Source organism: Rhinolophus sinicus, linkage group LG07 (genome assembly GCF_036562045.2).
Source record: "Rhinolophus sinicus isolate RSC01 linkage group LG07, ASM3656204v1, whole genome shotgun sequence".
In the NCBI taxonomy this organism is placed as follows: domain Eukaryota; kingdom Metazoa; phylum Chordata; class Mammalia; order Chiroptera; family Rhinolophidae; genus Rhinolophus; species Rhinolophus sinicus.
In genome coordinates this window covers 92,210,194-92,236,795 of record NC_133757.1, presented here as the reverse complement: position 1 = coordinate 92,236,795, position 26,602 = coordinate 92,210,194, and the positions used below count along the sequence as shown (strand labels likewise).

General features: G+C 33.5%; 1 protein-coding gene across 1 annotated transcript in view; it reads left to right on the top strand.

Moving 5' to 3' along the window:
* Positions 1-23,812, top strand: part of LOC109447280 (putative ATP-dependent RNA helicase DDX60) — an 85,403-nt gene extending 61,591 nt beyond the window's left edge. Inside the window, exons 28-38 of the mRNA XM_019731470.2 lie at positions 137-289; positions 2,439-2,543; positions 4,814-5,014; positions 8,478-8,582; positions 8,850-8,991; positions 10,556-10,677; positions 15,944-16,091; positions 17,417-17,559; positions 19,976-20,127; positions 21,366-21,428; positions 21,603-23,812. Of these exons, the coding sequence (XP_019587029.2) occupies positions 137-289; positions 2,439-2,543; positions 4,814-5,014; positions 8,478-8,582; positions 8,850-8,991; positions 10,556-10,677; positions 15,944-16,091; positions 17,417-17,559; positions 19,976-20,127; positions 21,366-21,428; positions 21,603-21,702 (1,434 nt within the window). The 3' untranslated portion in view covers positions 21,703-23,812. The remainder of the gene's footprint in view (positions 1-136; positions 290-2,438; positions 2,544-4,813; positions 5,015-8,477; positions 8,583-8,849; positions 8,992-10,555; positions 10,678-15,943; positions 16,092-17,416; positions 17,560-19,975; positions 20,128-21,365; positions 21,429-21,602) is intronic.
* The last annotated feature ends 2,790 nt before the right edge of the window (positions 23,813-26,602 follow it).

Genomic DNA, 26,602 nt, shown 5'->3' with positions numbered 1-26,602 from the left:
CGATTTCAACAGTTGCCTCATATAGCCAAATTATTACGTAGTATGCCTGTTATTTTCATTTAAACACTTTTTATACTGATTTAAATTAAAATTAGGAAAAAATGATCAAAATCCCTAAAACTCTTGCTTCTTTTAGACTTTGCAGACGGTGTTTCATCGAGTGAAATTCACAAGAAAAGGTGCTGAATTGAAGGCTTTGGCAGAAAGGGGTATTGGATATCATCACACATCTCTGGAATCCAAAGAAAAACAGTTAGTTGAGATTCTTTTTAGGAAAGGTTTTATTAGGGTAGGTACATTTTTTTCATTCTAAAACTGGAAGCTGTGTCTACATAAAACTGAATACCCAAGAAAAGTGGGTATTTTTTTTCTCATCTAATGGTGTCTTTTTTTAATGACCCTTGATATGACTACATATTTCCCCATCTTATTTAATTGAGGGAAGGGGTTTGAAGTTTATCACTCAGTTTATCTTTTCCATGACATTAAAATAGTCCCTAAACAGATACTTTTCCAAATATTTCTATAATGAAATTACCTATGCTGATCTTAGAATAACCCCTTGCTTTTTCATTTATAGTACCTAGGGAATTTTGTCAGTTGTTCATATAATTTTAACTATAGTCGTTCTTTAATGGGCTTGGACAACATTTACGACAGTGTTTTGATCAGATGTTTTCTCAATGTAATAGCTGAAATACGAGCAAGAATGGATCACTTCCATGGGACCCACTGCATATCTTTGGTAGAGTTTTTAGATGTGTCACTCCTAAATGCTCTTCTCCCATCACTGATAGTGGACAAGAGGAAGATTACCCAAAATAGCTTGCATATCAAACCCTTGTTACATATTATTTAGTATGTTCCATTAGGATATATGGGGCTAGTCAAGATCAATTCACAGAGAGAGTTTATATAATTTCCTAGTTACTTTAGATCTTGAGTAATATTTAAAAATAGACCCTGACTTTTTCAAATTATTCATGTTAAATTTTTGTATGATATGCATTATATCTGTGTGTGTAGTATGTGTATGTGTGTGTGGGGTGTGTGTGTGTGTGTGTGTGTGTGTGTGTGTGTAACAGAGAGAGAGAGAGAGAGATTGAGACTGAGCTTGATTCTGCTTTTCTGGGTAGTATCTTTTAATCTTAATAAATAATGTTGAGGAAAATCTGACACTATAGTTAAAGGGCAAATCTTAATCTGGAAAAACCCCAAATATGTCATGAAAAACTTGGCTTAAATTTTTCTCTTAACTAATAACAATTTATTTGTTTATTTTAAAAGTCAACAACTGGGGACAAACTTTTCTACATGACTATGTATTGAAAGAAAGAAACACATGTTTTGATCAGCATGTCCTGTGTCTAAAATAATATCTGTTAAATAGTAGTTGCTAGATCATCCTAGAAATGGTACTATGGAAATAGTGATAACTGTTACAAAGAACACATTTTCAAAAAGGTGTTTGTTCTAGTTATGTTCTAAATTTAATGTTCTTACTTTTCCCATTTTTGTTCTTATTAAAAACCTTTAGGTAAACAATTAATAAATGGCATGTTACATTTTGACAGATGTATCTATCTCTGTTACAGATTAATTAGAGAAAATTGCCTTGTATACTTTACCATTAACATTAATCATGGCATGTATGATAACAATATAAAGGGAAAGACAGGGCAATTAGAAATACCCAGCATTATATGAAAAAAGTAAGCAAAAGTGGATTATTTAGGAAACTTTAAAGTTTGCCCTACTCCTTTTCTCATCAGTTATCATGGCAATTCAGGGAAGAAATGAAATTTTACTTTGCTTTTATTACTTTAATATGTTATTGCCATAAAAAAAACCTTTGCAAATAAATTGAAGTGATGAAGTAGGCAATTGCCCACAAGTGGGTTTGTAAAAGTATTATTATCCTGTCTTAGGGAAGTTCCCTTTCTAGTTATTTATTAAAAACAAAACAAAAACATTTATTGAACACCTATCACATGTCAGGTACTCTTCTCAGCATGGGGATACCATGCTGAATGGGGCTTGGCGTCTGTGGTATGACAATTAAACAAACAAATAATATTACTTCAGGTTGTCATTAATGTTATGAAGAGGAATAATATAGGGGAGGAAGAGAAATAATGATGATAGACGTGGTTTACTTTGAATATGGTCTTCCATGAATTTCTTTTGACATTTGAGCAGAGAACTAGACAAACCAAATAAACAAATATTTGGGAAACAATATTATGTGCAGAGCAGAGTGACTGCTGTGGCCCTGAACTGGAAATGGGCTTGATGTGTTTGTGAAATAGCAAAAATACCAATATGGTTAGTATCGCTGGTGTTCCCACTGTGGTTTAGTTGAAGTTCAAAGTTCAAAAACTATGTGGTATTCTATAGAAATCCTTTTTCATGAGGTAATTGTTCTATTCTCTTTCTAGGTCGTGACAGCTACCGGAACACTTGCTTTGGGAATCAATATGCCTTGTAAATCTGTGGTTTTTGCTCAAAATTCAATCTATCTAGATGCTTTAAATTACAGACAGGTATTGTGATGTGCATAAATCCTCTACTGCATTGCTAAAATATGGCCATAAAATAGTAAATAATAATAATTATTATAATAATGTGAGTCTTTAACCTATAAACATGCTGCAATTTATGGGCTAGGATACCTTGACATTCATTCATGCCTGACTGTCATTTTTAGCTGTGGTATAATGAAAAACACATGAGTTGGGGATTACGTGACCATCACTAACCAGCTATATGACCTTGGGTGAGATATCTAAACTGCATGATCCTTCTTTCTTATCACCAGAACAGGAATGATAATTACTACTCCACAGCATTTGCCAGAATTAAGTGAAGTGATTTGTAGGAAAGATGTACACGGAAGGTGCTTCATAAGCACTTACTCGTTCACTTCCTGTGCACAGGATTTTGTGCTGTGGAGTTATCACTAATGTGTCTCTCTTCTTTGCTCCTGATCCACAGTCTATTACAAATCCAGTTTCATTAGCCTCCTGTGGTAGTATTTAATTTTTGCCTTTCAATTTATTTTCCACTATCTTTCATCATACATTCTTGGCCTTGTATTATTAAAACAATTTTCCTGATTTTCAGTTTTCATTACTCTACTATTTCCTGCATGCAGAATAGTTTGTCTTCATATGGTTTCCCTGCTCAGGAACATTTAATGACTATTTTTGCTAGTGGCATTAAATTTGGATATATCATCCAACATTGAAGTTTTTATTAAAGTGTCCCCTTCCCTACCTCTGTAAACACTTCTTATTCCCCTATAGCCCTTGTTCCTACCAAATATAACATCCTCATTTCTCACCACTTTACCAATCCCTGTCCTATGTTTTCTTTTCCTGCTTCTATGCTGTACATGAACTATCTTTCCATAGCAACTTTGGGAATCTCATATTTAGGGCTCTGGAGCCAGGGTGTTATGATATTTCAGTTACTGAACTTAGGAGTCAAAATGTCAGGGTTTGAATCCTGGATTCCCAAACAACTTCCTGGTTTGCCTATGGGCAAGTTTCTTACATTCCCCATGTCCCAGTTTCTACATTGTAAACTGAGGATAATGATTAGATTTACCTCATATAGTTGTTGTGAGGTCTGTATAAAAAACAGAAAACAAACAAACAAACAAAAAAACGGTTAAAGGACTTAGCACATTCTATCCTGACTGCACTACTTCCTATAAACTTTGCAACCATGAGAAGTCACCTGATCTTTCTGTGCCTCATTTTTCCCATTTGCAAAGGGAGGCAAGGACACAAAAAAACAAAACAAACAAACAAAAAAAAACTTTATAATGCTGTTTTAATAGTTAAATATGTCCATATGCATAAAATATTTCAGTGCTTGACACATGGTAGAAGCCATTTACTTTTTAGCTACTGTGATTATTACCTTCCATGACTCTTTCTTACTGGTTTAAGCCAGCCCTATACCACTTCTAACTTTCTCATTTGAGGGTAGAGTTATTTGTTTCAGTGTTTTGTTAATGACTGGTAAAGTAAAAGCCATTATTGTGATCATAAGAATAAAAACTGCAAAGAAAGTTATAACAAAGGCAGAAAGACAAATCTATAAAAACCATCAACAATAAAATAATCCCGTCTATTGCACCCTTTATTGCAAGAATAAGCAAACTATGATCCATGGGACAAATCTGGCCTGCCACCTGTTTTTGTAAATAAAGTTTTATTGAACACACACACACACACACATACACACACACGACTTAGCACATTCTAAGCACTTAATAACTAAGAACTAATATAACTTCTGAAAAGAGTTTGTTCTTAACTTGCTTTTTACAAATAGTGTTTCTGAATTTTATCTTACTCATATATTTCCTCAATTTGTACACACATTTTCTGGTGATTTGTAAGTTAACACACTTGTGTGTGAGAGAGTGAGAGAGAAAGGGATGAGGGAAGAAAAGATGGGAAGGGAAAGAATTGATGTAATAAGTTCAGCTGTAAGTGAACTTGAAATCAGGGTAAGGTCTTTTCTTGTTTTTTTATTTTTTATTTTTTTTATATATATTATACAAATATCTAGCACAATTTTTGGCATGAAATAAGTAGATAATAACGATAAATATCTCCTTTTCAGCTCTTTCTCAGCCATGGTAAATTTCCTGAATGCTACATAGTTGGATTTTAGTTTCAATTATTTAATAGTTGGACATATGCACAGTTTACTTGTTCCAAACCAATGTAAAGTCTCAATTCTAATTGTGATAAAGTATTTAGATAAGTTTTACACTGTGCTTCTATTCTGTTTCCAGATGTCTGGACGTGCTGGAAGACGAGGTCAAGACCTGCAGGGAGATGTCTATTTTTTTAACATTCCATTGCCCAAAATAGAAAAACTCATCAAGTCCAAAGTTCCTGAGCTGAGAGGACAGTTCCCCTTAAGCATCACTCTGGTCCTGCGACTCATGCTACTGGCTTCAAAGGGCGATGACCCAGAGGATGCCAAGGCCAAGGTACTGAGTTTGACCTTTTCTAAGGTTAAGTGCTCATTACTGGCCTGCCTAGGGTCAGTTCTGCTGTTCTTTTAGAAGTCTGAGCAATAACGTTCAATTTCATCAGTCTGTAATGCTTTGTAATGTCTTAAATAGTAGAGGACTGGGGCTGGGTGGAGGGGGAGAATAATAATCAATTTTGTCTCCTTTATCAGTCATAGAGTTTGTGGCTGGATGGGCATTTGGAATTATCCAAGATTATGGTTTTCACGAATGATAGGCATTGTCCTAGAGTAGTGAAGGGTGCTGGCTATGGGCTAACAATTCTCATCCCAGTAAACTTTAATTAAAAAAAAAAAAAAAAAAAAAAAATATATATATATATATATATATTATATCTCTGGGTTAGTTTCCTGTTTCCAGCATTAGGAACAGAAATCCTGTTTTTATGATTTTGTAATCAAAGAGTTTATTTTTCCTAAAATGTAACCCAAGATTATCAGATAATATTTGGATAATGTAGAAAGCTGAAAGAAGAAAAACGTAGCCGTACCTAGTTCCACTATCCAAAGACAATCACGTCACCATTTTGGTATGTTTTTAAGTCATTTTTCTAGGCAGGATGTGCATTTGTTTTTTAAACACTGATACATATTTATATTTAATTGGACTTCAGAATATGCTTATAAATTTTCCTGAAGGTTTTTTCACAGATGAATATTTTACATCCAATCCCATGAGAGATTTAAAATTCATAATGAAATAATTTGATTTTCATCCTGTTGAAGATGCCTTGTGAAAGGGACCCCCTTCCCTTTTTTTGTATATTGATTACTATGCCCAGTTAAATCAGATAGTTTGCTGAAGTGAGGATTCTTTCAGGCATTCCATGCTGAGTTGGCTCTTATGTTGGTTGATGGTCTTCTAGAGCAGGCACACAGCATTTCAGACCAAAACTTCCTCCTGTCGAACTCTGAATTTTTACCTCTGTATAGGAGGGAAGAAAACATCTTCTAGCAACATTTTGAATTTTTTCCAAAAAGGTTATCAGCGTGGTTTATTTATTGTTTGCCTTGGCATATTGAGAAGATCTATCTGTAACCTTCACACGTAAAAGACTCTTAAGTGTGGACATACAATTCTGAGAATATTGTTTTTGCTCATCCTATCAAACTAAGATAGCTTCATTGCCTTCTGGCATTCACTATTACAGAGGACTAGACTCTATTTTAGAGTCTCCTTTAGAGGAACCATGTTTATTCCTGTTCTTTTGGAATTCATTTGATTTTTTTTTTTTTTTTTTTTTTTGCCTATGTGATATATGAATCTTTTTTTTAAATCCTTGTATTTCAAAATCTTATCCCCAGATTATTCTGTTTTGTGGGTCCTTTTTTTTATTGATGGTTTAGTTATTATATGATGAGAACTTTCAATCTGCATACTTAGATATTTTTTATTGTGATAAAATGCACATAAAATTTACTATTTAAACATGTTTAAGTGTACACAGTTCAGTAATGTTAAGTATATTTGAATAGCGCAATGCTCAGGTAGTTTGGGAACTAAGAAAATATTTCTTGAATTAAATTTTGATATTTGCTTCTGTTTTAACTTTGTTGAGTTTCTTTTTCAGGAAAAGTTACAATTTTTAAATTGCGAATTCTTTTTCTGTTCTCCGTTTTTCTTCATTGTAAGAGAACATATGATATTTATCTTCCACATTGCTGATAGCAGCTCTCCAAAGTTTTACTTCTGCTTTTTAGTAATATAAATGTGGATTTTAATTCTGCTACTGGACTTGCAGTTTTCTGAAATTCTTTAGTGCTATTTCATATATTACTCTTTCATATCATATTATTTCAACAATAATGTATTATTTTTTACCAGGCAATTTGTATTGTCCATTTACCTTATTTTATTATGCCTTGTCTCATAGAGGTCGTAGTTTTTGACATCCATTGAGGATGCCAAATAATTTTCAAGTAAATTTTTTTGCTGCTAAAGAAACAATTTTTATAGGTCAGCTTTTCTTTTTGAAGAGTAAAAGCCAATGTTTTTCAGGCACATTCCAGTCTGAGAACCATGACTTTGTTTCTTCTGCTTCTAAAATCTTCCCTCAGATATGTGCATAGCATCACTCCTTTATGTCATTCAATTTTTTACTCTAATATTACTCTGCTGTTTTCTGTCTGTTACCATCTATGAACTAAGCATAGAGCAAGAGAGAAAAGAGGTTACAAGAAAGGACATTTTGAGGACCCTCAAAAAGTATCAACCCAAAGTAAAGATGATGGACAGTACACCCCCTTCTTCCCCTTCTTCTTTCCTTCTTTTCCACCTTCTTCCCTTCCCCCCTACCCCTTCCTTCCTAGTCCATTGGCCTTTCAATGAGCAGAGTTGGTTCCTATAAATTCTCATGCCCAAAGGCTTAAATTTTGGTGACCTTGGGAAATTTGCCTTTTGTTGAAACCTCATAGACATTTTAGTGGGCAGTTAAAAGATGTCTGAATTGCTACCTCAATGCTGTTTTACACTGGAAACCAAGCAATATTTGTATTACTTTGGTTTTAATCAACCTAGTCCCATTATTTTTACAACGATATTTTAGGACATGGAATAATATAATATATTATTTTCTTCCAGAACAATACAAGAGCTAGAAGCTTGTAAATTCGATTCACATTCATTACCAGATTATTTGGCAATATCCTTCTTTTCTGATGGTTCTGTTTTATATGTTCTGTTTTGTGAAAGGAAGGATCTGCCATGTAAGAACATGGTCAAGCCAATAATATGACATCTAATTGAAACTTACATATTGCTGGTATCTGTGTGGTATAATAGATACGGGTAATATCTATGCTAATTTATATTCTCTTATGTGATGATCAGTCCACAACAGGTAAGAGGAGCAGCTCAGAAAAACAAAAGATTATACGCATGGGTCCTAGAGAGGGGAGGCACAGCATGCCATGCAGCACTGCATGTGGAAGACATCAAGGGTGGTCAGGAGGCAGAAGGCGGAAGCAGGGGGAAATGTTAGGCCACTGCCTTTATTGGAGTTTTCCACAGCAAAGACAAGACAGGGCAGAGTAAACAGTTTAGAATTTGCTAGATTCCAGAGGGCTTGGGGCTATATAAGTGGTCTCTAGCTGGCTGGTACCTGTTCCTGGGGTGATTTAGGGTAGGAGAAATATTGGCTTGGTTTGTGAGAGTTAAGTAAGGAAACAATATAAACTTGGGATTGGTTGGTTTGCATAGGATAAGCATGCTTTCAGGCAAGTTGTTATCTTTCTATATACTAGCTAACCCTGGGAATGGTAGTCTCTCCCCAGCCAGAATGTTTTTCTTTTGTTTGTTTGTTTTAAGTCAAAACATCGTAATGTACAGAAAATAGTTTTAAATTACAATATTCCTAAATTATACTTTACAAATGTATTTCATATCACGAACATGGTATGAATTAAGGTATTCTTCTTTAAAGGTGCTGTCAGTGCTAAAGCATTCATTGCTGTCCTTCAAACAACCCAGAACCATGGAGATGTTAAAACTTTACTTCTTGTTTTCTTTGCAATTCCTGGTGAAAGAGGTATGACTGTACTTTGCCTTTTTGGGAAATAGGTTTGGTACTATCTCTATTTCTTATCATGCTGAACTAATTGTAGTCTTCAGATAGTTATATCCAATGATTAACATTACTTATAATTGATGTAATTATCAAAATTGGGCCAGGTAATGATTGTCCATCTCTTAGATTGGCGTTAAGTACTATTTTAAACTGGCTCTTAATAAGTTACTTATTGATTAATGTGTGTGCTGAGTTGACTGAAACTAATGAATTATTTTTGTTCTGTAGGGCTATTTAAGTCAAGAAGGTAATCCGATGGGGTTTGCTGGACTTGTATCACATTTGCATTATCATGAGCCTTCTAATCTTGTTTTTGTCAATTTTCTTGTAAGAGGCCTCTTCCATAATCTCTGTCAGCCAACTCAGAAAGGTAAGCTTGGTGTTTCCTGTGTGTAGTCTAAAATTAGCAACAGAAGCTAAGCGCTTCAGGAATATTTTTTTTTGCAACGAGAATACAAGGTAATATTCATATAATTTAGATACCAAATTAGAAAAAATATACTTTTATATACCTACAATATAGATTATATGGGAGACAGCCATATTTTGTGATACCTATTTTAAAATGTCAACTTCTTATTAACTTCAGTGATTCCTTGACTCCAGGATTCAGAACATATTAAATAATGTATAATTTTTAAATAAATATTTAGTTTTAATTAAATTTAGTGTGTGCTCATCATAGAAAAAGGATATAGGAAAGTATTATATCAAAAAAATATTTACTATTAGTATTTCGAGTACTTTTTCGCATTCTTTTTTTCTTTGACTTTAATTGTATACTGTATTTAAATAGCTGGTAATATATTTATTGCATAAGCGAGAATCTTGTTTTCCCCTTAAATATGTTTTTGCCAATAATTGTGTAAATATTTTATGAATTCCATTTGCAGTGCCACGTAATACTCCATTTAACACAGTTTTTAATTTTTTTTATAATTAAATAGATCTCTTAAACTGTGTTCCTAAAAGAAATGTTTCCCTCTTTGTGCTTAAATTTTTTAGAGTTCCTAATGCCTGGTGAAATGTGCTTTTTACAATGTTATCTTCTATCATTAACTGGTAGAAACACTCTATTTTGCACAATAGTTCTAGTCACTGTGCTCTGAACATGCATTGTTCTGTGAAACAAGGGTATTTGAAAAATTCTGTCCACCCCAAAAGCTCTGTAAGAGGACAAATAATTTCAGGCAACAGGATGTGCTGTTTGTGTTCATTTCTGTGTGTGAATGTGGAGAGGGCAGTGTATGCAGTTACAAACATGGATATAGAAAATTTGATAACTTTGTGAGGCAGATAATATGGCTATCATTAGTTTTTAATTGAGGAAACTGAGGTACATAGAAATTAAATAAATTGACATGGTCACAAAATTTCAGTAAGTGTCAGAGCAAAGATTCAAATATATGTAGTCTAACTCTAGAGCCCAAGTTTTTAAATGTAGCACCTTTTAAACCACTATAGTAAAGCTCTCATGTGTTGTGATGGATAAAGAGCAAGTCAAGTTGACCCTATCTTAATCTGAGTGACAGGAGGGTAAGGAAGGGAGATAAAGCTGGGAAAGCCTTAAATGCTAGGCAAAGGAGAATGGATTTTGTTTATGAGACACTGAGATGCAATCAGAGATTTTTGAGTAGGTGAGAGATGTGACCATACAATGTTTTAGTAAAACTGACCGTAGACAGAAGAAAGGAGAATCCAGGTATGGAAATAAGGCAATTTGTGTTTGGAACAACTAGGGTCTGAACTAAAGTGGGAGCAGTAAGAATGAGAAAGAAGGCACAGACATAAAACTGCCACAGATAATAGTTGTTCCTTAGTTACTATATTTGTCAAAAAGTTTTAGTTTCCATGAAATGAAATGCAATGTAACGTTCAATTTAAATATTAAAAATTGGGTTAACATTTATAACAAGATACTTTGTTTTGTGCAGGCTCAAAACGTTTTTCTCAAGATGTTATGGAAAAGCTAGTGTTAGTATTGGCACATCTGTTTGGAAGAAAATTTCTTCCATCAAAGTTCCAAGATGCTGCTGTCAAGTTTTATCAATCAAAGGTAAAATTTATGATTCTGATAACATTAAATATTTAAGATAAATAAATTTTACCATAAATGATTTAGCAACAGTCAAATTTTGTTAATCTAGGATTCGTTTGTTTTGTATAATAATTTGTTCTTTCTGTAATTACTGTTATATTTAATCTGTAATTCATAAGCCTCCCCCTATAAATCTATTAAAGATTAAATGCCTTGAGGAAAAAAATAAAAGATTTTGCTCATGTTTTCTATTTGATTGTATCAAATTATAGCATTCAGTGGTTAAAGACAAAAGTGTAGGTAACTGTACATTAAGTGAACTAATAGTTCCCATCACTGAATCTATAGTCTCAGGATCTTTTAACCTTGAGGTAGGTCTATGAACAGGAAGTATATATTGTGAATTATATGTCCTTACTGAAAAATTATTAGAATAGTCATCTAAGAAATCATCCCTTGACTTACATAGACTAAAAGCAGGAAAACTGTTTTACAGTTTTATTTGCAACATTTTCTTTGATCATGATTTCCTATCATTAAATCAACATCAAATACTCTTATTAATGTAATCCACTAGAATCTGAAAAAGTGGGATAGGCTGGATATACCAAATAGCCTTAGTAAAAGATGACAAGGAACAAAAAGGGATGAGTTAATCTATATTGTCTAACCCCACAATGTCAAATTACAAATCTTAGCCCTCACAGAATCTTCTCTAGACCAGTGAATACAACTTTATTCATTGACCTATCATCTTTACACTTTTAAATCATATGTACATTCTTGAACTATCATTTAATTTTTTGTCTAAATAAATTTATATTTAACTTAGAAAAGTCAGTATCTTTATTCTTACAAAAAAATGCAATAAAAGGTTATGAGTAGAGGCCTCCTGTGTGTGTGTGTCTCTCCGTCTGTCCTTCCCTCCTTCCCTTCCTCCCTTCCTTTTTCTTAAAGATGATTGGGAATTTGTTTATTTTCAGGTAGGATATTTTAGGTGGCCATCACTCCTATTGCAACAGAGCTGTGGAAGTAATGAGGAGTAGATTGGCTAAAATGATAAAATGGCAAGAGCTTATCCAAGGTGTGATAGGAATCTCCAACCGTGGTTTTTCTCCCAAAGAATTTGTCTATTCTCAACATGGGTTGAAAATTGCAGTGAGCATATGCAGAGAGCCTCTCCTATGAGATAGATCAAAACAAAGCAAAATACACAAAACTAAAAGAATGAATAAAGCTATTAGTGACCGCATGGGACTGGAGTAACAGACTAGAAACTTGAGAGACAGCGAGTTTTAACCACAGAACATTTCCTGGGTACCAAGTCTGCATGAAGCTTTTGGATTCTACACCAAATATTTTGTTATCTTAATGCATTTGTTAAGTAAAAATCCACTAGAGAGGAGGTCTGCATTTACAGGTTAGTATCCCCTCCCCACCCCAAGACATTTCTGAAGCGATTTTGGGCTGGAAGGTATGAAAGTAAGTTAGGAAGCTCTGCAGGAAAGAGGTGGATTTTTGGCCGTGTTTTAGGGCTGAGAAGACTGAGAACCACCACCTTCATACTTGGAATCCCAAAAGGACCATGACCTCAGAACAGAGATAAATCAGGTATAGACTGAGACTTATTAAAACTAGAAAACAGGACCAACCCACTTTGATCTATACTTGGACTGAGGTGATCACATCTTCACTCACTTGGCTAAACACAAAATGGGGGAACTCATTTGGATGGAAAATACTAACCATTTAATACTAAAATAATCATTTAAAGCCTATCAGGTCCTTTTATCAACATTTTCTGGTGCAAAAAAACAAAAACAAAAATAGCTGTCCCCTCTAACCCCCAAAACTAAAAAAAGTGAGTAAGCAAAAATATATTATCAATTTAGCAGGAAGAAAAACAGGTCGTAGTAGTTACACAGATGAACCAGATATTGGAATTAAGATACAAGGACTTTAAGTATGACTAATATGTTCAAGAAAGCAGGGAAAGAGATAGGCAAAAGTGACGAAAGATTAGATAATTTCACTGGATAATTATCATTCCAGAATTGAAAAATATAATATCTGATCAGAATATAGTATATATCAGAAGTCAGAATCAGTGGATTGACAGCTCAATAGAAAGTGTCCACACAGGGAGAAAAAAGTGAAAATAAAAGCAGAAAGCATAAGAGACATGTAAATTTAATGTTTAATGTTATATAGGAGGAATCCCAGAAGAAGAGGGAGAAAAATGGCAGAACAGTGTTCAAAACTAATAGCTGGGGAAATTCTGAAGTTGATGAAAGATAGCACTCCATAGTTTCAAAAGTGTAGTCAACTTCAAGGATAAATATCAATAAACATTAAATTAAAACTAATAAGAATCAAAAACAAAGAGGAAATCACAAATCCACTAAAACTGAAATAGACATATCCTTGAAAAAGGTAATAATGAAATAGACAGCTGACTTGTTAATAAAAATAATGGAAGCTAGAAAATAAAAGGAAATATTTTCACTCCTCTCTGTTTATTTTCATACATAAATGTATACATATACTTAACATATATGTTAAACACAATTTAAAACAGGGTAAGCATATTGTAATTGGTTTAATAAAATAGCAAGAGGATATGCATTTGTCTGCTCTTTTTTTACTTTATTGAGGTAAAATTGATATACACAAAATTGCATACATTTAATGTATAATCTTAATGAGTTTGAAAATATGCATACACCCATGATATCATCACCATAACCAAGGTACTAAACATATCTTTCACCTCCGAAAGTTTCCTTATGACTTATTTTTTTGGTAGGAAGACTTAACATTGTATCTATCCTCTTGATGTATGTTAAAGTTTACAATACTATATTGTTTACACAGGTACTATGTCCTAGAGTAAATATCTAGAACTTATTTATCTTGTACAATAGAAACTTTATATCCAATGAAAAACAATTCCCCATTTATTTTTCCACGGAGCCCCTGGCAACCACCTTTCTATTCTCTACTTCAGTGAGTTTGACTATTTTAGATAAGTAGAATCATACAGTATTTGTCCTTCTGTGACTGGCTTATATTATTTAGCACAATATTGTTGCAAATAGCAGGATTTCGTTTTTTAAAAGACTGACTGCTATTCCATTGTGTGTGTACGCCACATAATCTTATCCATTCGTCTGTTGATAGACATTTGGGTTGTTTCCATATTTTGTGTATTGTGAACAATGTTGCAGTGAACATAGGGGTTCTGCATTTCACTTTCTTTGGATTTATACCTAGAACTGGGATTATTCAATCGTATAGTAGTTCTATTTTAAATTTTTTGAAGAAACCTCCATATGTTTCCCACAGAGGCTGCGCCAATTTACATTACCACCCACAATGTATAAGGGTTCGAATTTTTCTACATCCTTCTCAACACGTTTCTTTTTTTTTTCTTTCTTTGTTTATAATATCCATCCTAACAGGTATGAGGTAAAATATCACTGTGGTTTTGATCTGCATTTCCCTCATTAGTAAAGTTGAGAACTTTAATATATATGGTGGCCATTTGTATGCCTTCTTTGGAACAATGTCTATTCAAGTGCTTTGCCCATTTAAAAAAAATTATTTATTTTTGTTATTGAGTTGTAGGAGATTCTTTTATATTTTGGCTATTATCCCCTTATCACATAGATGGTTTAGAACTATTTTCTTCTATTCTGGAAATACCTTTACACATTGATTATTCCCTTTGGTGTACAGAGCTTTTTAGTTTGATATAGTCCAATTTACTTATTTTCATTCTTGTTGCCTGCACTTTTGGTGTCATCAAAAAAGATCATTGCTAAAACCAATGTTTCTTTATTTTCTTCTATGAGTTTTACAGTTTCAGGTTTTACATTTAAGTCTTTAATCCATTTTGAGTTTATTTTTATGTAGTGTATAGTTAGGGTCCAGTTTCATTCTTGTACATGTGTATGTCAAGTTTTGCCAACACCATTTGTTGAAGAGACTATCCTTCCCCATTAGGTATTTTTGGCATCCTTGTCAAAGATCTGCTGACTATATATACCTGGATTAACTTCTGGACTCTCTATTGTGTTCCATTGATCTATATGCCAGTCATTATGCTGGTACCATACTGTTTTAATTGCTTTAGCTTTATAATATATTCTAAAACCAGGGAGTGTGATGCCTCCAGCTTTGTTCTTTTTTTTCTCAATATCAATTTGTCTATTCAGGATCTTTTGTGGTTCCATATACATTTTAGGATTATTTTTCTATTTCTGTAAAACATGTCATTGGGATTTTTTATAAGAATTGCATTGAATCTGCAGATAACTTCGGGAAGTATTGACATCTTAAAGTATTGATTCTTCCACTCCATGAACATGGCATGCCTTTCCATTATTGTGTCTGCTATCATTTTTTTCATCTGTGTTTCATACTTTTTAGTGTAAAAATCTTTCACTTCCTTGGTTGTTTATTCGTAAGTAATTTATTCTTTTTGATGCTATTGTGAATGAGATTGCCTTAATTTCCTTTTAAGATACTTAATATATAGAAACACAGCTGATTTTTTGATGTTGATATTTATTCAGCAACTTTGCTGATTTTGTTTATTAGTTCTAGCAGGTATTTTTGGTGTGTGTGCATACACACACACGCAAGCAGCATGCACATTAAAAGGTCTATGCTAAAAGAAATATCATATACCTTAGGCAGACAGAAAAATAGTTTAAACTTGAAGAACATGAAAATATGGAAGGATGTGAAGAACCCTGGAAAAGATAATGAGTGGGTAGATAAAAATGAATATCTACTGTATCTAAAAATACTTATAATGTGGTAGAATAATTCACAAAATATTAGCATAATGAATCCAGTGAGGTTTTAAAAATCCTCACAGTCAAAGGAGGTTTATTCCAGGCATGCAAATGTATTTTATATTGTTGCTTGCTCTCCAAACATAGCACTAGATTTTTTGAACTATGCATAAGCTAAAATGTCATTTGAAGGCATGCTTCTGTTTAAAAGATGGTTTTGATTAAGTAGCGTGAAAGCACGTTTTTAGCAGTAAAACAATTGATTTTAATAAACGCCAATAGAAACAAAAATGAATTTAACTTTAAATTCAAAGATGAATGAATGAAACAGTTACATTATTGAATAAATAGATAACTATAGAATTATATTGCAGTGTTCCTTGCCCTTCTTCCAAAGTTTCAGTTTTCAAGGAAGGTATAGAGAACTCGCTGAAAAAATATTTGGCCACTAGGTTTTCTTGATAATCTCCTTTATAATTTAGGTGTTCCTTGAGGATCTCCCTGAGGATTTTAATGCTGCTTTAAATGAGTATAACACACAAGTTACAAAGGACTTTGCCTCTTTCCTACTCATTGTTTCCAAATTGGCTGATATGAAACAGGAACATCAACTGCCATTGTCAAACATAAGTAAGTATAATTTACTTTCATTGTGGAACAATTTAAAGAATAAATCCTCTTGCCTAAGAGTATTTTCTCCCAGAAGAAGAACAGAGCCCTGAAAATATGTCTGTCTTAGTAGGGGATTCCTTCTGACTTCCAAAGAAAGAAAGTGATTATTTGAAGTTAAAAGGGCAATGGAGAATGAAACTAAATAGAGTCATTTATAAACCATCTTTATTAAAGGTTGCTTTTGGGTTACTCCTGGAAAATGGAGTAAGAACATCTATGAGATGAAGAAAAACTAGGGATTATTCTGTCACTTTTTTCCTTGACAGGAAATATGCATAGTATTCGTGAACATTGACTCTTGGCAGATACAGGGGTCTAAACTATGGCCTTGGTACTTACTAACAGTGAGACCTTGGATAAGTGACTCCACATTTGTGCCTCAATTTCCTCTGTAGATAGATGAGAAATATAACATTATCTAACTAGTTTGTGTGAACTTTAAATAATTAAGTTAAATAATTAAGTGAATATTATAAAATAGTACCTAGCACATAAACATACGCTATTAAACTTTGCTCTTGTTTACACTATTAAACTTTGCTCTTGTTTATCAAAAGCTATTGGATGGAACTCTTCTAGGGCAAAGTACACAGGAAAAGATGGACTGGGATAAAGGGAAAGAGTTGAGCTGTGGGTAATAATTTCCTGAAAAAGTCAAGGAGCTAGAGCTTGTAGCTTTCTGAACCCAATTAAAATGGAAAGTAACATGAACAAAAAGCAGACAATCACAGTGGGACACTGTTATTGAGCATCCCAGAGGAAGCAAAATAGGAGTGTGTGAATATATTGCCTCCATTACAAGTTAAAGCCAAGTTTGAATGCCTGATCTGATGCTTTATAAGAATAGGAATTGAAAAAATATTCCTTTTCATATGCCATTTCCAAACCTACTGATAGTGGCTACTTGGAATAAATACCCTGTCTAGAAAGAGTCAGAGGTCAAGTTTGAGTTTAGTGGGAAAAAGTACCAAGGTAATAATAATTCTGTGTTAAAAGTATACAATTTAAATTTAGTCTTTTATTACCTGTTGATCAAAGCAACTAAAGCATAAAACAAAAGTATATAATATTGATAGTAATATTAATAGCTAACATTTATTGAATATATTCTATGCCAAGATTCGCTATTCACTTTATGTGATATTGCTTACTCAGTCTTCATCATGATGTACGTCCTGGAAAGTTGAATGGCTCCCCTTGTAGCATGATCTAGAACAGGTGTGCAAGGCTTGATAATTTGGCTAATATTTAAAAATGAATCTATCCCAACCTATTATGGCCAGATTTCACAGGTAAAGAATGTGAAGACTCTCAACTTGTGTCTCACTTGATGAACTGCAAGGAAGGAAGAGTAGCTATTTCTCCATTTGTTTGTCTCTCTGGGAACTGTGACAGTGATTTGCTTCAATCAGAAACTTCAAACCATGTAAGTGGAAAATGAGATTAATAAATAAAATGTCTTTAAGAAAAAAACGTTATTTCTACTTTCAGGCAGCTTAGAAAGGACTTCAACTTTCCCAAATTGAAAAAAAAAAAAAAATCCAGGTTAATGAACAGAAATATCCAGGGATAGGTACTCTTGGCACCAGTATCTTTTCAGTTTCTCAATATTGACCTAAGGGACTCTGATCCATTATAGCAAACTTCCAGGACTGCTATGTTATTTTCAATCTTTGAAGACTTTAGGGGAGCTTGACAAAGGATTGCTGTGAAAAGAGCACATAAAGTGATCTTCAGGCTTTCCTGGTATTACTATAAGTACTGGTAATCCTTGATAGAGGACAAAGAACTGGACACATTTGGAATATGCCGAATAATCCATTTTAGTATTGGAATGAGATTATAGAAGTTTAATTTATATCAATATAAAGTTTGAGAAAGAAAATGTTTTGTTACATTCGATATTATGGAATGATGTCTCAACTCCATTTGATTCCAAAATCAGACCGTCCTCTATTATGTAAAATAGTCCAGTGCCACTTAAAACAATTTTGAAAAACTGTATGTAGAGACCTTTGTGCATTTTAAATGGACAATTCTATCTGAGTGGTGTCTTATAATAAAGTACCCTTGGAAAATGTAGAATTCTGGCATAGAAATAATAAAGGAGTGCACTTTAGCTTGCAAAAGCAATAAATTTATAAAGATTCTTTCCTGTATTTCATTTGTATGACCACAATTAATTACTTATATAAGAGCTTTGTAGCTAGCGACGTTAAGAAAAACATATTAATTGTTAGGTGTTGTAATATTCCCTTCTCTCTATTGTACAAACTTATGGACAGTATGTGCCATTCACTTTGTTTCCTTTCCATATGCAAGTTTTTCCATGGGGTTTTGGAAGGACACAGATACAGTTACAACAGAATATAATGTCTATGTCTTATTGTCACACAGTCACCAGAAATTATCAGTGACCCGTAACGTCCAGGGCATGGACTGGCTCAGGCACATAGTTATTCCTGATGATGTGCCAGAGAGAAGGGGTCGGATCTATGTCATCTATTTTGAAGCATCTTGCACTGGTGAATATTTCCAGAGAATTACTGGAGTGTAACGTGCCCTTTGTGGTACTCAATTCACTTTATACAATTTTACTAGTGTAAATTATAATCTCTTAAAAGTTATTTAGCTTGTTGTGTTGTCTGTTACATTTTAGTGTAACATTAAATATGTATACATACATATCTTTAAATGGCATGTAGCTAAGCTATAAGACATGAAATTGAAATGAACACCCGTGTCTTCTTCCTCTATTTCCTTCACTCGTCTCTCTCTTCTTTCCTCAGGATATCCACTGTCCTAAACTTTGTGCTTTTAATTCTCCTAAAAAAAAGTCATATTCCAAAATCACGTTTCATTTTTGCTGCTTTTGAATTTTATAAAAAGTAAAAGAATACATACTGTGGTCTCCTGGAAATTGCTTTTTTTGCACGCAATACTATGTCTGTAAGATTGATTCATGTTGTGACATGAAGCTCTAATTTTCATTTTTACTATTTAATAATATTTCATAATGTGAAAATAAAACAACCTTTTGATCCTGTTCTCCTGTTCATAAGTTTTTGTGTTTGTTTCTAGTCTTTGCTATTACAAACAGGGTTGCTATAAACATCTAGTATACCTGTGCAACAGTTTCCTTTGAGTAAACATTTTCTGGATTTCCGGGGTCAAAAAAATTTTCTGGATCATACTGGGATAAAAGTATGCCAAGAAATTTTAATAATAGTAACTTTTCAAGCTACAAACAAGTCATTTGAGAATGTAGTGTACTGGTTTACACTGTCACTAGCAGTGTACTAGAGTTCCTATTGGCCCCATGTAGTTTTAAAAAATGGAGCAGGCCTGGAAACTATTCATTTGTTTTATTCCTTTTTTCGTTTTCCTTTTTCTTTCCCTTTCTTCCTCCCCTTCCTTTGTATTCTGGTAATTGAATTATAAAGATTATTAGAGTTGTTCAGTTGAACTCTTCTCTTGAGACATAAGGCACTGGCTCCCTGATACTCTGTTTATAAAGATATTACCTGCACCAATTAAGATAATAACAAATATTTAAATCAGCTTTTCTTTCTTAGGGATTCTTGCGATATTCTAGGCTGGATGGTTGAAGTTGCCATCAGTATGCTGTGAGGAAAATATTGTTCATAGTGAGAGCCAAGTCAGTCTCTAGGTTGGGTTAGGATAGCACCACCCCAGTGTGTATGAAAGACACCCTCTTCCTTCACCATGAACAGTGTGCTTTAAAAATGTTGGTTAAGGAAGTAACTGCAAAACACAGTGTAATCAATTATAAGCTTTCTTTGTGTATAAACAAGCAATTAAGAAGCATCATATTTCTGCAGCTCATTCTGCGCACAATTGGTATCCGTCATGCTCAGGCTCCTGTGCTGTTGTCACAGGAATTTGACAGCCAAGGAAGAAGAATGCCACTTAATGCGTATGCACTTGATTTTTACAAGCATGGTTCCTTGATAGGATTAGTCCAGGACAACAGGTATGTTTTACCTATTTCCATCTATGTCTGTTTCTACCCCTGTCTCTATCTCCATGTCCACACCCATGTCCATGTCTCTCTTTCATCTCAATCTCTATTTCTATATCTAGATCCATTTCCATCTCCATCTCTATGTTGATCTCTGTCTCCATCTTTATATATTGAATGGATGAACTTAATGAATTTTAGGAAAAAGACTGTATAATTTCAAGTGTAGATTAATTATGCTGAAGATACTGGAATTTTTTCTTAGAGACGAGTGGCAAGAGTTTGTTATTTTTGTTTGCGGTTTACTAGCAAAATCTTGGGACTTCGGCTGACTCATTTGACATAAAGATTTACTCTACAGATACAAATATTTTCACATACTCACAGTTACATTTTTATGTGTTAATATCCTACGTATTCCTTACTAGATATTTTAAAACTGAATAATAATAACAAATATTGTTATGCTCTTTATTATCTGAGAGAACTATATAAAAAATATGTAATTCATACATCTGAGGACTGAAAACATGGCAATTGTTTTAGTTCTTTGGCAGGGAAACTAGTTTCAAAAATAGTATGCAGGAGTAAGCCCTCTTGGATTTACCTAGAATGGAGAAACTGGCTCAGGCACTGAGAACCTAGATGTGGGGAGGGGTATTCTGTCACACCAATCAGGAATTCAGTATGCATTTTACATAATTTTTTTTTCATATAAGAATAATTTCATAATATTTACATTTAAGCTATATCTAAAAAATAAACAGTATTTTTTATTATGCCTTTTTAGATTGTATTTTTTTCTCCTTTTTTTTTTAAGTCTGTATTGAACTGAAGTAGTTAAAACTTCTGACACTCTTGAGAAATATTGGTCATTTTTTAAAAATATGACTCATTGTTGTGAATAAAGCAGTTGTGCTATTAGTAAGTAATTCATTTGTTTCTTCCCTTTTGATGCTTTATCTTGCCTTCACTCTCCTGAGCTTTACTTTCCTGCTTTGGTTATCTCCTGAGATGGTCAGCCTTCTGTGTTTATTATCTGTGTTTGTGATACTTGTGACTTTTGAATTCATAATCACCATTGCCACAGGTTAAATCATCATCTGGGAATCTGTGGCAAAAATGATTGTGGTAAATACATCTTGACAGACAAACGTAACCTATGATTGACAGATCCAACATTTCAACATGATATAAGATGTTCTTAAATGTTTCTAGACAATTAATTTTCCAAATGTTATTTTGTTTAGGCTGAATGAAGGAGATGCTTACCAGTTGTTGAAAGATTTTTCACTCACCATTCAGTGTATCAGGTGTGTTACATATTTCAAACACTAATTTCAAATTTTTTAATAATTTAATGGTAATTTGAAAAATGTTAAATTCATGGTGAGGTTTACTTAATTGTGCCTACCTGGGGAAAGTCAGTCTAATAATAACGCCTCTTTTAAAATGGGTGCTTCATATACATTTATTTTCATTTACAGTGTTTCCTTGCGTGAACTATGTGATAATGAAGAAGACAATGTGGTCTTAGCATTTGAACAACTGAGTGAAACCTTTTCTGAAAAATTTAAGAAAGTCTAAAAACAAAGTCAATCTAAACCTCTTAAAATATTTTTAATTCATACTTTATGATTCTCATGCTTTTTGTCAAAAATACATATATGATGAAGTAAAAAGAACAAGCACTTTGCAGTTAAGAGTTGTGATCAAACCTGCCATGTTCTCTCATGAGCACCCTTGGATGAATTATTTAATATTTCCAAGTCTTAGTTTATTTATATAGTTGAGTAATAATGCTTATGTCTCAGGTAATTTGCAGATTGATTGAGAAAATGCAAGGATTTTGTATGTAACTAAAAAACAATTTTGCTCTGTGAGGCCTACACACATATTACATCCTGAACATATTTTTTCTCAATGTCGTAGTTTGTAAAAAAGCCTACTAAGGCTAAAATAAATGGTTACTGTATCCTGAAGTTGAAATATATTCTCTCTAGTAAATGTGATTATGTGATTTAGATATATGCCTATTCAAATAGTATCTGCTGGTAATTTTAAACTACTGTTTTACAATTATATTTATAAATGAGAGTTTTGGTATAAATTCTGTGATGTTTTAAAGTTAAATGTAGTTGATGATTTGGCTTGATTTTAATTGTGTATTAGTGACTGGAAAACCACACAGAAATAAAATGGGTTTAATCTACGTACCGTTGATCTCTATGCTAAATCAATGCATCTGTAAATCCATTTGCACACGTGTGCATTTTATATAATAGTTTATGTACACATTTGACTCTTGAACAACAGTTCAAACAATGGGTTTGAACTATGGAGGTCAATTATATATGGGATTTCTTTCAATAAATATGTATACTGGAAATTTTTTTGGAGCTTGCGACAATTTGGAAGAACTCACAGATGAACCATGTAGCCTAGAATATTGAAAAAATTTAAGAAAATTTAGGTATTCATGAATGCAAAAAAGTATATGTAGATGCTAGTCTATTTTATTACTTACTACCATAAAATATGACAGAGCCAATCAAGGAAATCTTGAAAGAAGTTGTGGATGTTGCAAAAAAAGGTGGTAGATATTGCAAAAAAAGGTGGTGGTGGTGGTAGTGAAGGGTTTCACGATATGTGTCTTGGAGAGATTCAAGATCTCATAAATACCACACCAGAGTAATTAACAGAAGACAAGGTGATGGAGCTGATTACTTCCGAACAGTGCCAGATGATGAGGAAGAAAACGTAGAAGCAGTACCAGAAAGCAAACGGACCCGAGGCGATCTGGTAAAGGTTCTGATTATTTACGACTGCTTTTGACTTCTTTTGCACCATGGACCCTTCTATGATACAGGCACTGAAGCTAAAGCAAATGGTGGAAGAAGGATTGGTACTGTATAGAAACATTTTTAGAAAAATGGAAAAGCAAACAAGTTGGACAGAATTTAAGAAGTATTTCTGTAAGGTTACATTGAGTATGCCTGCCTCTGCTGCCCCCCCTTCCACCTCCTCCTCCTCTTTCTCCTCTGCCCCTGCTGAGACGGCAGGACTCACCCCTCCTCATCCTCCTCTTCACCAGCCTCCTCAGTACGAAGACAACAAGGATGAAGACCTTTAGGATGATCCACTTCCTCTTAGTGAATAGTAAATAATCATCATGCTGTACAGTTAATAAACTTACCTGTGTGTACGTGTGTGAGTGTCTTCATGCAAGAATGGTATGAGATGTTTTGTGTCATCATCATCGACTGAGCATTCATCATGTGCAAGGCTTGTGAGGAAGTAGATAGCCTGTCCTTACATAAAGTGTGTGATATTTCATATAAAATTAAGAATGCCTTAGTTTTCTTACTGTGTTATAACTTCTTTCAAAGAGTTACATTACCGTATTATATACTGTTCTCGTAATTGGAAAAACTTTGTATCAGCCTATCATCACAGGTAAGTGTTTTTTGTTTTTTTTAAGTAACAGTGTTTCCAATACTGTATTATGAGTATGGCTGTAATACTGTATGCCATAAAAATGTATAATAATTCATTTTCTGGTGTATAGGCTAGGTGACCATGAAGCAATTGTGTGGATTACACTAGACTACCTTAAAGCAATCATATTAGTGCTTCTTTAATATCAGTGCATGAGTTGTTATGCCTGTAAATAAGTATGAATTTATTTTTCACTTTATATTTTCATACTTGATGTCTAGTGTTAATATGTATAACATCTACAGTGTTTCTATCATATAAGACAATATTGATGTAGGTACTGACAGATGATTCCTCTTGTAAACAATGTAAACTTATGGTGCCAATAAGTACAGTACAATACTAGAAATGAATTTTCTCTTTTTTATTTTCTTAACATTTTCTTTTCTCTAGCTGACTATTGCAAGAATACAGTATATAATACATAGAACATATACAATGTGTGTTAATTGACTGTTTATGATATTGGTATGGCTTCCAGTCAATAGTAGGCTATTAGTAGTTAAGTGTTTGGAGAGTCAAAAGTTATATATGGATTTGTGACTGTGCAAGGGGGCAGTGCCCCTCACCTGCATGTTGTTCAAGAGTCAACCATAATCATTTCCCCCCGGCCCGCCCAACCTCAGCCTCCAATCACTCTTCTATAATCTATTTTTGACCCTAAATTTGAACAAAACATTTCATTCTTAGAGCAAAAGGACTGCTCTGTCTTACTACTCGGTTGCCTTACTTAAAGCTGATCTTTTGTGTAACAGCATTTATACATAGATTATATAGGCTTAGAAAAACACCAGTGGTTCATTTTGTCTGGAGATAAAATACTCTGTACTCTGGAACTGACCCATCATTGATGTCCCATGTTAGGGATCTCAACTCTCTTTGTCTAAATCCATTTTTATTATTTAAAAACATGCACTACATCAATTTCTGAAAACCAAGACACATAGAAATCAAAGTGGTTTCTATGTTCCTTATCTCTACTAAAAATAATGATACAAAATATTAATATATTATCACAGTTAATGCTTCCTACTTGTAGTTTTGTAAGTCTAATGGAGATGTGAAGATTTTCCCACATGACTAAGTCAATCTAGCTCCCTAATTTTTAGGAAGAATATAAGATTGTTTTTTACAATTTGGTGTTCTCCTAAAAGAGAGAATTATGCCTATATGCTTTGAGGTGGGTCTAATAGGCAGCTTCCTTCTTTATTTTTAACAACTTCAGAGTGCCTTAGAAGAATTTATGAACAGTGAGCTTGCGTAGGAACTCTGAAAGCATTTTATATTGTATTTGTTGTAATAATGTTAAACCTTTCCATCTGAGATACATAACACAGAGATCCTGGTGAGAATTACTGGAGAATTATTATTACCACCATAATTTATTTCCGTATTTTTTATTACCACCATAATTTATTTCCGTATATAAGAAAGGGAAAAATCATGTTGATATTGGACCTATAAAGGATCTTCTGAAAGACTCATTGATTTAAAAAAATTATTTTGAGAAAATCATGGATCCATATGCTGTTTTAAGAAATAATACACTCGTGCATATATAGTAAATTAATCCAAGAATATACATGTATAATGGGGAAAGGACAGCCTCTTCAGTAAATACTGTTGGGAAAATTGGAAGCACACATGCAAATAATGAATTGGACCTCTGTCTTAAACTATGCACAAAAAGTAACTCAAAATGGATCAAAGAATTGAATGTTAATTGAATGGAATCATAAAATGCCCAGAGAAAAACATAGACCGTAAATTCCTTGACATTGGACTTGGCAGTGTTTTTTTGGATTTGACACAGAAACCAAAAGCTACAAAACCAAAAATAAACAAGTGGGACTACTAAAAAGTTTCTGCACAGCAAAGGAAACCATCAAATTGAAAAGGCAACCTACTGAATGTGAGGCAATATTTGCAAATCATGTATCTGATAATGGGTTAATATACAAAATGTATAAAGAACTCAGACAACTCAGTAGCAAACAAATAATAATAATAACAACAATAATAAACTGATTAAAAATTGGACAGAAGATCTGGATAGACATTTTCCAAAGAAGACATACAGATGGCCAAGAAGTACATGAAAAGATGCTCAACATCATTAATCGTCAGGAAAGATGCAAATAACCCCCCCCCACACACACACACACACACAAAACACACCTATTCGTCTGAATGGCTGTCATCAGACGAGATTGCAAGTCTCCTCAAGGATGTGGAATTTCCACATACTTGATGTGGAAATTCCACATCCTTGAATTCACAACCATGAATACATGGTTGGTGGGAACATAAATTGGTACACTATGGAAAACAATATGGAGTTTCCTCAAAAAATTAAAAATAGAACTACCATATGATCCTGCAATCCCACTTTGAATATGTATCTGAAGGAAACAAAAACACAAAAATAAATATGCACCTCTATGTTCATTGAAGCATTATTTACAATAACAAAGACATGGAAGCAACCTATGTATCCATTGATGGATGAATGGATAAAGAATATATACACGTGTTTGTGTGTGTGTATGTGTGTACACAGAGGGTGCCAAAAAAATGTAGACAAGTGGACACTGGTCAATGTAGCTCAAGCAGTAGTTCCCCATAATCTGAAGTGTCTGGATGCTGATGGTAACCATTTTGAGCACCTGTTATAATTGCAAAAGGCAAATGTGACTTGTATTCATCTTTTGTTATTGGTATATATTGAGTATTACAATTTTAATACAGTTTTCCTTTCTTAAAATGTGTATACATTTTTTGGCACCCTCTGTATATATGTATGTGTATATATATGGGTGTGTATACGTATTATATATATCGATATTATTTGGCCAACAAAAGAATAAAATCTTGCCATTTGCAACAACGTTGATGGACATTGAGGGCATTATGCTAAGTGAAATAAGTCAGACAGACAGACAGAGAAAGACAAAGACCATATGATCTTATATGGAATCTAAATTTAAAT